General features: G+C 39.0%; 1 protein-coding gene across 2 annotated transcripts; it reads left to right on the top strand.

Annotated features, from left to right (window-relative positions):
- The first annotated feature begins 308 nt into the window (after positions 1–308).
- On the top strand, positions 309–10,927 carry ngly2 (N-glycanase 2). 2 transcript variants are annotated; one of them, XM_084727609.1, is made up of 12 exons: positions 309–917; positions 2,535–2,674; positions 3,504–3,676; positions 4,705–4,865; positions 5,181–5,321; positions 5,759–5,880; positions 6,265–6,433; positions 7,440–7,585; positions 9,540–9,676; positions 9,775–9,901; positions 10,288–10,421; positions 10,701–10,927. In XM_084727609.1, the coding sequence occupies exons 1-12, from the start codon at positions 472–474 to the stop codon at positions 10,824–10,826; spliced, it is 2,022 nt and encodes a 673-aa protein (XP_084583735.1). In that variant the 5' UTR covers positions 309–471; the 3' UTR covers positions 10,827–10,927. The 2 variants fall into 2 exon arrangements, with proteins under 2 accessions (XP_084583735.1, XP_084583734.1); XM_084727608.1 differs by having other exon boundaries at positions 310–917; positions 2,532–2,674.
- Positions 10,928–11,113: the final 186 nt, after the last annotated feature.

Below are 11,113 nucleotides of genomic sequence, written 5' to 3'. Positions count from 1 at the left end.
TAAAAAGACAGACCAAAAAAAAAGAAGAAGAAGAAAAAAAAAAAAAAGAAATCTTGAAATCCTGAACTCTCGCGATAAATTGTGATATTTTGTCATTTAGTTCCGCTAATTGTAAATTAGCATTCTAAACTGCTAAATAAATCTCATATTATTACAGATCAGAACAGTTAATCCCACATCTGAATAATTCGGATCAATTTAGTAGCCATTTGAAATCCCGTTTTCGATCTGTCAACTGTCTGCTCCATGTACGGTTTGCGTTTTTTGAAATCGCTTTCTGACCCCCACGGGCCGCCGTAGACAGCAGTACGACCCGCCTCCAACTCAAACATCGAGATTAGGAACCTGCAAACGCCCTCTGACAGACTTTAAACTCCGTCCGACCTCTTAAATCCCCGTAAACTGTGTAAACGGAATGCTCGAAACTAACCGTTAGTGGTGAGTTCACGGTCTCTCGCTGTCAGCGGGAACATGGCTGCGCTGCGTTCAAAGTTCTCGGTGCTATGGTTTGTTGTTGCTGCTGTGACAGCTCCCGTGACTGAAGCTGTAGGGAAAACGAAATTAATTGAGGATGAAACGGCCTGTCAGTCCAACGACAACATGATCAGCCTGAGATCCAGTAAAACCTCCTCGGCGGCGGGGCCGGAGCCAGGAGACCAGGCGGCCGCGTTCACTGTCAAAACTCTGGATGGGGAGTTCTCCTACAAGCCCGGTGCCCTGGGGGGACCTCTCATCATCCACGCCTTCACCAACAAGTCGGGGTTCCTGGAGTGCATGTGGAGCTCGGAGTCGTCTCTGACCAGCCTGGTGCAGGACCTGCCCAACAGCACCCAGGTGCTCTTCCTGTCCCTGGACGACTCTGCGGTCAGTGATGCTCTGTGGATGAGGGAGCAGCTGCAGCGGGTCGCCGTGCAAAGGTGATCCGAGATCAACCAGAGAGCTGTGTTGACATACAGCCCAGTCCAGTGGTAGTAGTAGCAATACAACAATCTTTCTGAAGTAGAAGTACAGAAATAATATCAGCCCAAAATACTTTAAGTATTAACAGTAAAATGACTAATTCTGCAGAATAAATGCCCTCTGTAACTGATACACCAGCATATTTTAAATTATTAGACTGTTAATACTGATGCATCAAGCAGAATTTCACTGCTGGTTGAGTTTGAACCAGATCGTTTATATTAATCTTCTGTCACCCAGTGATTTTGGGGGTTTTCGGACTTCTCTTATCTTTGCTTTCCTGGTAAAATATTGGATGATTATGCCTCTTTGGGGCTCAGAAACGTTATTTAAATTATTATACAGAATATAATATAGAGATTATAGAATATGTGTATGAAAACATTTTTATTCAGTACGATCAGTGACACTGAAACAGTACTCCAATATCAGTCTAGTGGAGGATTTTTTGCCCAATGGCACCAACGATAAACTTGCTACCTCGCCTTTAAGTTAAAAGCCAATTAGCTGTAAAACTATATTGCCAACATGTTCAGTTTAGCTCAGTCTAAATTGTCCCTCAAGGGAAAAATGTCCATCAGCATGGCAAAAAGAGACATCAAGACAGACACACACGTTACTTAAACAGAATAACAACAAAATGTCAGTTACACAGAATAGGTGTAAGAACAAGTAGTAAAACACATTGAAGAAGATAAAACCAATTGTTAAGAACAAGTTATTAAAGAAGACAATCAAAGGGGGCTGTCGAGTTGAATGCAAATGAAGCACTTGAAAAGCAACAGAGTCCCACAAAACCAAATCACTGTTGCCACATTTGCCAAAGTCTAAAAATGCTGCAAAATAATCAGACATGTCAAACATACTGCAACTGTACCAAACACAGACAAACCACACTGAAAAATAGGAAGTGGTGTCAGTAGTGGAAAGTACCCAACAAGGATGTTAAATATAACCTAATATGAAAAAAACTGAGTGGCAGTTTGTACTGGGGAAGCAGGTTCTTCAAAGTCAGTTTCCTTTCCTTAAATACATTGTTGGGCTGCAACTAACGATTATTTTCTTGATTAACTGATTAGTAGTTATTTGTTTTAAAATGTTAGAAAATACTGAAAATTGACGTCCTCAAATATCTTGTTTTACTCACGACCCAGAGATTTTCTGTTCCTTGTCACAGAGGAGCGAAGAAACCAGAAAACATTCACATTTAAGAAGCCGAAATCAGAGAATTTTTACTTTTTTCTTAAAACATTCCAATTTGATGAGTTGGGGATGAATTTAATAATTGATTAATCATTGCTCATGTTATTCTTAGAAAACCTTAAATTTGAGAGGTTTTCTTGTTAAATCCCAAACAATGTAGTTTCCTATGATAGAGTGATTCAGCTAAATTTAATTTCCAGCAACACAGATTCAAACATGTCTTAACTCACCTTTTTTGATACATTGTGTAATTTTGCCATATTTACAATGACTACAATCAACATTTCATCAACATTTGACTGTATAAATAAATATATCTGTATTGTTTAAAATCAGTTCTGAGTTTTCATGTCTTTGACACATCTCAGCAGTAAGAAGGAGGTTCTGTCCAGGCTGCACTTCTCTCCGGTGCCGGTCTTTGCTCTGGGTAACTGGATACCCACTGTGCTTCACTACTGGACGTGCATCGCACGTAACTGCCTCCTTGCCCAGGCTGTTTTCACCACCGAGGGTAAGAGTGCTGTCTCCTCGTGCAGCCGATGGGTCAGATTTAGTGATGCATCGTTACACAGGGAACTTTCTTTATGTGTATGTGGGGTTTCATTTCCACTCAGTGGAAAGTTTTTGATACACACCTAAGTTAACATGCTGTGAAGCAGGCTGGTTCAGTGGTATGAGTTACCATGGTAACTGAGCAGGGATCGGACCAGATCTCTCACTTAAATTAGCCAGATTTATCAAAATAAGTCAGGTTTTTCCTTTATCCACGTTGATGGAATACCCCTCCTGTCTGCTCTGTGTGTGCGTGCGTGCGTGCGTGCGTGTGTGTATGGAGCCCAAGGATGTAAACACACAGAGCAGAAGAGGAAAATAAAACAGGTGCACAAAAAATATATATATATGTATATTTTGTTTCTGTTGCGGGGAGGGTCTCATCGGGCGACGTTTTTGGTTGGAAGCTCGGTCTGATTGGTTGTTCTCATGCAGGCGTCGTGGATTCTTCCAAATGCCATGAGGAGCACTAACAGTGACAGTTTCAGCAAATATGATAACAGCTATTATATTGAAGTAACGTACTGTAGCTTTAATATGTAACACCCAGAATTTCAGGGTGTAATTGTGCAATAAATTTCACTCGAATTTCATTTCATATGTTGTTTTCCAAAACTGTCTTCAGCGCTGTGTGTTGGAAGTGGAAGTGGTTTGATGGTGTAGTGTCACTGTTCCTCTCTTGAGGTTCCTCAAAGGTGCCTCAGAAGAGCTGAACACAAAGCATCTCTTGAACAGCAGCAAGCAAGTTCTGTTTTGCTTTTGAACTGAGCATTTTTCTCTCCTCACAGACTGGAAAATGCCCGTTGTTATCAAGAGACTAGATGGCAGATATGATTGGGTGCCACGCTGGGGTCAGAAGACGTGTCAGCTGATGGATGCAGGTGACGGCTGTGATCCTTCCCCCTCGGTGGCGGGTGCTGTGGCCTGGGTGTCTGAGGGCAACTGCTCTTTCTTCACTAAGGTCTGTTAATGTAGACGGCAATGGTGGTATTGATCATCATTGGTTCATTTTTAAGCCCAGTGATCATGCTCCAGTGTTTCCCCTGTCCTGGTCCTCAGAGCTCACTGCCCTGCATGTTTTAGATGTTTCCCTGCTCCAACACACCTGATTCAGATGATCAGCTCGTCATGAAGCCTGAAGTGTTGGAGCCTCCCTTCAGAAACCAAAAAAAGTGCATGTCCCCGCCACCCCACCATTATTAACAGTTATTAGCAATAATTGGGAAACTTTAGTGAAATAAAGGTCAGCACAGTAGCATCAGCAAACTCGAGTTTGGGAACCACTGTTCTGCATGCTTGGAAAAAGAGGGTGAGGAGAGGTTTTGTTATTGGCAAGCTCACTACTAGATGCCACAAAATCCTACACACTGGACTTTGAAGTGTGGGCACACAGACAGTTTTTATAAATGTTTGTATTTGGCAAAGTCCTCACAACCCATGTTTCCCTAAAGTCATGTTTTGCTGCACCCAAAAAGCACAAATATTCAATTCAGTAGGTATAATAGATGTATTTAATATTAATTATTATATCTAACAGAGAACACAAATGTTCACATTTAAGAAGCTGCAAAAAGTGAATCTTTCTTCTTTGTTTCAGCACATTTCATCTCAATCTATATAAGTTGTATAACCTCTTACACAGTAAGTTTTCTTTTCAAAGGAGGAACATTAAGGCCTGAACCAGTTCTTTTTGTGCTCATTTGTATCAGAGCAGGTCTGAAATCAGTGGACAGTTTTTATAAATGTTGGTCAAAGTAACACTGTAACACTTTGACTCAGGAGGTAACCTTGATTTTATCGACCAAACAGCTCATCATTTGATCAAAAGAATAATCAACAGAGTAACTGATAATAAAAATAATCAGTAGTTGCATTTCTTCTTTTTCCCCTTCATCCTCCTTTTCTCCCTTCATTTGGTTTGTTTTGAAAAACAGCGGCAGTATCGATTTTCACATGACTTCCTCAGTATCAGTTTTACTGTCCCTCCAGGTACAGAGCATGGCCAAATCCAACGCCACCGGTGTCCTTGTCTACGCTCTTCCTGGTAACCCGCTCCAGGACATGAACTGTGTCGATGATGAATGCGACACGATGCTGAACATCCCCGCTGCCATGGTGCATCTGGAGCGTTCGGTGGATCAGGCTCTGCAGTAAGACCGTCACACGCTCACTTCGATGATTAACATCCTTTTATCTAGATTAACTGAACACTTTCAAGGTTGAAGTAATGATTCTCAAAAGCCTGTTTACTTCCTCTCTGATTAAGCTTCTCACTTCGTCTGGTCACAACCTTAAATAAAGTTTCCAAAATATTACATCTCAAAAAATGTATCAATCCACGTCCCCAAAGAACAAATAATCTGTGCAGTTGTTGCTTAACTAAGGATCTAAAGTAATTGAAATCAACGTAAATTGTTTTAATTAAGGTGTCATTAAGGTAAGATCCTTCTGAATTTGTGTTGTAGGTCTGGACAGCGGGTCTATGTGACCTTCCAGAACACCCCATCCACAAACTTCTTCTTCGGTATCGACCAACAGGGGGCGCTGGCTGAGATGGGCTTGTTTCTTTACCCTTCGTTCAGCTTCTTCAACTGGCAGGCACAGTGGTAAGAACTCAAATAAAGATCTGATCAATAATAATAATATTTGTAAGGGCAGCCTTAAAGCCTTATTATTAATTACTATAATAATTATTACTCATTATTATTATCTTTATTAAAGCCTTATTGTAAAGTGGAATGTCAGAATTTCAATATAAAAAATATTTTCAGGATTCCAGCACTAATTTTACTTCAGATTTCTTGGTACATCTGATTTTTACAAATCTTAAATTAAGTTTACATCAATTTCTTCACAATTTGAAATTCTTTTACTGTTTTCATATAGTCCATTATTGTATTGTATTACATATATTACATATTACAAACAAAAAAACATTAGCATGTTTTGAATTTGACGTATGTAAACACCCTAACAGTCTCTCCACCACAGGAACACTTCACACAGATGAAAAGTATGTTTTTCTCTGGGATTTTGTCTCCAGGTTTGATTTCTACATGGATCTGCAGAACAAACTTCAAAGTCCTGCAAAGGTTGTTCCAGTTTTTGACAAAGTCAAAATGCAGGGGGAGAAAGGAGCGGTGGCCACCGTCGACATCCCGTCAGGTAACTTATAACTATTCTGTAAGTTTGCAGCTTTAAGAAAAGGTGTTTAACAGTTGGGGAAACTATAAATTTAAATTAAAAACTTAGATAAATGTAAAGTTGATGCAGGTTTTACAGACTCTGTCACTGTGATATGAGAGGACTGACCATCAGATTTAGGTCTAACCTTGATGATATAATCCATTTTATGAGACACCTCCATCCAGACCATCCATTAGAAACCACTCAGAACGTCTCACCCTGTCCTGAACAACATCAGCATAGAGAGTGAAGGTAGTTTTGCATTAGAGCATCAGTGTGAGCTCTTACAGCAGCATGAATAGGACACCAGTTACATTAAATATTTTAATGATGCTAACATTTGTACATCATGTGTCTCTGCAGGCTTGTTGGACTTTAACATTCTGGAGCTGGATGCGTCCCTGTCGTGTCCCGATAAGAGAGACATGTCCTGCGCTCACTGGGATCACACAGTGCAGCTGTTTGTCTGCTGTGATCATCTCGGCCCGTTCTGCAACATGGAGCTGGGCCGATGGATCACTGCCTTCCGCAGGTAACAGGTTGATGTAAAATACAAACAAAATATGATAATAACAATTAATATTCACATTAATTATCCACAGTTTTTTGGTTAATAGACACATGTCTGGGTCTAAGTCTAAATTTAAGGGTTTAAAAGTATTGCAAAGAAAATATGAGACATTGTTATATAATAAAAGTCTGTTCTTTTGACATATAGTATATTGGCCATTCACAAAAACATCTGGATTTGTTGTTAGGGGCATTTTTTCCCTTTCTGACAGCAGAAATAGTGGTTTGTGACTCTTTATTTAGCTTCAGCAGTAATAATAACCACATGTGAACAAACAAATAAATGTATATCAAAAGGAATTATTATAAATTTTATGAAAAAGGCTTAATCACTTTCTTCACAATTTCCTATTAAGAAGTTAGTTAACTCCACAACTTATCATTTTTACTCTTTAGTTTTTTCACAGATTTAAATAGAGAAGAAAAGTAATGATGCATTAATTAGTGAGGTTCTGGTAGACAGATTTGTTTAACTTTGGACAGAGTCAGGCTAACTGTTTCTCCCTCTCTCTCCTCTTTGTGCGAGGTTAAATTAAACAAACCGTTTTTTGGTTCTAGCTTCATATTTCATTCGAGTGCAAACTCGAGTGTGGTATCAACTTTTTCATCTACTGTAAATCTCAGCAAGAAAGCAAATAAGTACATTTCCCAAAAATGTAAATAATGATTCACTTGAAGTACCACTCAGTGAACAGGTGGAAATAAAATGTTTTTGGTAGATTTCTGTTCCTCTTTCCAGTATACATTTCACTGTATAACTGGAACTCAGTGCACTGATATGAAAATATTCTTACTAATATGATGATGATGATTATTGATTTCAACCATAGCACCCAGCCATCATGCCAGTTAGAATTAAACAGGACTTGTAGAGTCCAGAATGTGTTTTTACACAACATGCAGATACCTGCTTCATAATGAGCTGTGAGGTTCCTGTTGTTTTATCTGATGTGTGTTGTTTTTGGCAGAGGTACTGGGCGCTGGCTGACAGACGTGTCCCCTCTGCTCCCAATGCTGGACAGCAACAAATGCACTTTGACCATGAAGACGGTGCCGTGGGCGATGCCGTGGATCGTCTCCCTCAACCTGAGATTCAGTATCGGCAATCAGACAGGTATGAACTGTGATGACGCTAAAGAAACTGCGTTCGGTTTGCAGTGATCCAGTGGTAGTTGTCTGTACATCAGTGGGTTCAAACAAGTCTAGGCTGAAAAAACATGGCTCAAGTTATAGTCCACAGCTGACTTACTTCCTGTTTGCATCCTCTAAATGAGCCAATGTTTCTCTTTGTAATTTAGAGGAAATACACTATATAACAGTATAGAGTACATATCAATATTTCAAAATAAAATGACACATACTGTGATAGAAAACATCCATATAACCCAGCATCAGCTGGTCAGAGGTGTAAGAACTCTCCCACTGTGAGCACGGAGAGCTGCGACTGAAATAACATCATCCCAGAACATTTTCTGACCATTTTCTCTCACTGGAGGATTTTTGAAAAGCAGTGAGCGGGAATCTCTGCAGGAAGGAACAGTCCGTCTGTAAGTGGTTACTGGAACATATCTGGATAAAAATGACAAAGACAAAGTTTGTAGTTCCAAGAAATATTTTGACTCAGCTTCCTCATAAATATCAGTCTGTATGATTATGACACAGAGGATGATGAGGGAATAAAGAAAGTTTTCTTCAGACATCCTGTCAGGTGCTTCAAGTTCTTATTAACTTTTGTCATGAAATTTGGTCATGTGCACATTTTTTGACAAATAATATTACATAACTTGTTTTCATCATTCACACAACACAAAGATACTTAACAAAACTTACATATTTATTTACAAATGTCCTCCACTTCACTGTGATTGATTTACAATGTAAATAACTGCATAATTTAACCAAACGGAACATAACCTGAGACTTTGAAAAAATGTAATAAAACTTTGTATTTTGCCTGAAAAAAAGGAGCCCCTTATAACAAAATTATCAACATTATTAACAAAATAATATTTAAAAACAGCAAGTAAACAGAGCTGCTACACATTTATTATGACTACATGAAAATAAGAAAAGAAATTAACAACTGCCAGACTAAAAGAAATCTTCAAGTCATGAAAAGAAGTTTTCAATCTTTGTGAATTTGATGGAGTTTTAAATTTAAAAGCTCTTTTTAAAGTTTCTTTAGACATTATAAACACATAAAAGAAACAATATAAAGTCTTTTAGGGAGTATGATGATCTACATGCAGAATATAAAGTTTAATGAGAAAGAAAGTAAGAATAAAACTTATCATCTACCAAATTCCACTTTATCAGGTCAACAAACACCTAATGAACCATTTAATCTTTTTTTTATTGTTAATTTAATTATTAACGTGAACATTACCATGTAGGGCTTCAGCAAGTGATTATTTTCATCATTGATTTAAAATGTAATTTATTTCCATGATAAATTGATTCATAGTAAAAAAAAAAAAAAAAGCACATAAACCCAGGTTGATGCATTTAGATCTGAGAAATAAATCAAAACCCAAAAGTATTCAGTCAAATATCATCAAAGACTAAAGCAGAACGCCTGCAGAGGTATTATGTTTTTCAGGTTATTCATCCATGCAGATGTATCTAGATCCCATACTTTTTTTTTTTAACTTATTTATTATTTGTTGTAGTCCCTGAACATGAACGCAATAAAGAACGATGAAGAAGGACCTGACAGCGACCTGTCAGGTCCTGTCAGGTCATAAGACATGTTTTTGGCTGTAACTCAAGAATTCTGATGCTAATTATGACAAAATTACAACCAAATGTCTAATAGGATAAAATGATGATGTTATAATATTTTATATCCAAAAGGTCAAAGATCAACTTCACTGTGACACGAATGTTCTGCAAAAACACATTCTGGGCCATTATTCCATTAAACAAGTAACACAATGATTTTCTCTATCAGCATGTTTGACCACATTTGTTTTATTTAGTTTGTCAACATGTGACACTGAGTGACACCACACTGTTTTATTTTGTCATGTGATTACTATTCAAATATCTCACTTGCTGTATTTCTACAGTTAATGTCACAGATGACGGTGAAGAGGAGCTCCGCCCCTTCAGAGTGATGTCACTATACGGCGGGGGAACCTTCGACAAAAACTACAACAAGAGATACCAGCCAATCAAATTCTCCATCCCAGCACCGACCAAGAAGGTGACAGATCTGACGCCGATCTTTAACCCTTTACAGCTTCCTGTGTGAGTCGGCGTCTCAGCAGCTGTGTGTGTGTGTGTGTGTGTGTGTGTTTTCAGGTGGAGCTGTATGCCGTCATCACAGCCCACGGCTACGATGACAAAAAGTGCGGAGAATTTTGCGTCACCTCCCACCACTTCCTGTTCAACTCTGTTTTTAACAACACTCTTGTATTCGATTCTGCAGGTGAGAGATGTTTTTTTTTTAGTTACATTTACTGCAGGTAGTTGATGACATAATCTTATTTCAGGCTGTTCTGGAGGCTTCGATCTTCATCTGCAGTCACACTTGTAATGGACTGTAGTTGTTTCACTTTTTTTTTAAGTGGAGTCATTAAGAAGGATTGTGAGTTCCATAGAAGAAGCTTGAGGTGAGATAGTTTCATAAACTGTTGTTTCAAAGGTTGAAACTCACCATATTCGTCACTAGAAGTTCTTTAAGTCCCAAAAAGTAAGATTTGAAAGACAAACACCCCATGTTGCTGGACATCGAGCCTCTGATTGAAGGGTAATTTCTTGCACTGATTCTCATATTCTCATATCTTTTTTGGGGTCATGGTGGGGATCCATCAGGAACACCTCTGGGCTGCACCTTGCGGGTGAAAGAGGGCGCGGTGCCGAACGAATACGGCACGTGGCTGTACGGGCGAGGAGGCTGGTGTGATGGGCTGCAGGTCAACCCCTGGAGGATCGATATCACCAGTCAGGTACAACCTTTGACCCCAAACATTATTACATGTGATTTTCATTATTGATCTCAAACTTTTTCGTTCAGGAAGCCTCTCCTCCTCTGGTAGATTTACAAGAATCCTACACTGAAATCAATCCAGCACTGTCCTGACTGGTACAGTTTTGGGGGCAGCTACATTTGTAATTTTGTAGATCTGAGCCTCCTGTTTCTCTGATGAAAATATCTGGGAAATTGAAACATTCCTTTTTAAAAATTTATTTACTTCCTGAGAATTTTTTTTCCTGTCCTCTTTCAGCTGGATATGAGCGGCTCTGACGCCAACACTGTTATCTACTTCGGCTTGTTTGAGGGGCAGGATCCAAATCCATCCAAAGACCCTGGATACATCATCATGTCCTCTTTTCTCATCTTTTACAAATGACGCTGCTCTGCAGAACTCTACAATTTGAATATTGATGTGAATGAATGAATATGTCAATGGTACAATCAAGCCAAAGATTAAATTTCTATTTTCTTACAGCGTTTTTTGATTGTTTCCATTATTCTTGCTCCTGTTTCATTAACTTCCACAGACAGGAGGTAAACTGATAATCAGCAGTGATGTAACATCACCTGCCACACTCGCCCCGCGCGACCAGACATTTATATTTTTCTCAAGATGTTACCCTGAAGTCAACAAGAAGAGGCCTTCTAGAGTCTAATAAGCTC

The sequence above is a fragment of the Lutjanus erythropterus genome, chromosome 9, assembly GCF_056507025.1.
Source record: "Lutjanus erythropterus isolate fLutEry1 chromosome 9, fLutEry1.hap2, whole genome shotgun sequence".
NCBI classification, from domain to species: Eukaryota; Metazoa; Chordata; class Actinopteri; order Lutjaniformes; family Lutjanidae; genus Lutjanus; species Lutjanus erythropterus.
Note: the sequence above shows the minus strand (reverse complement) of the source record. Positions and strands in the feature narration are given on the sequence as shown.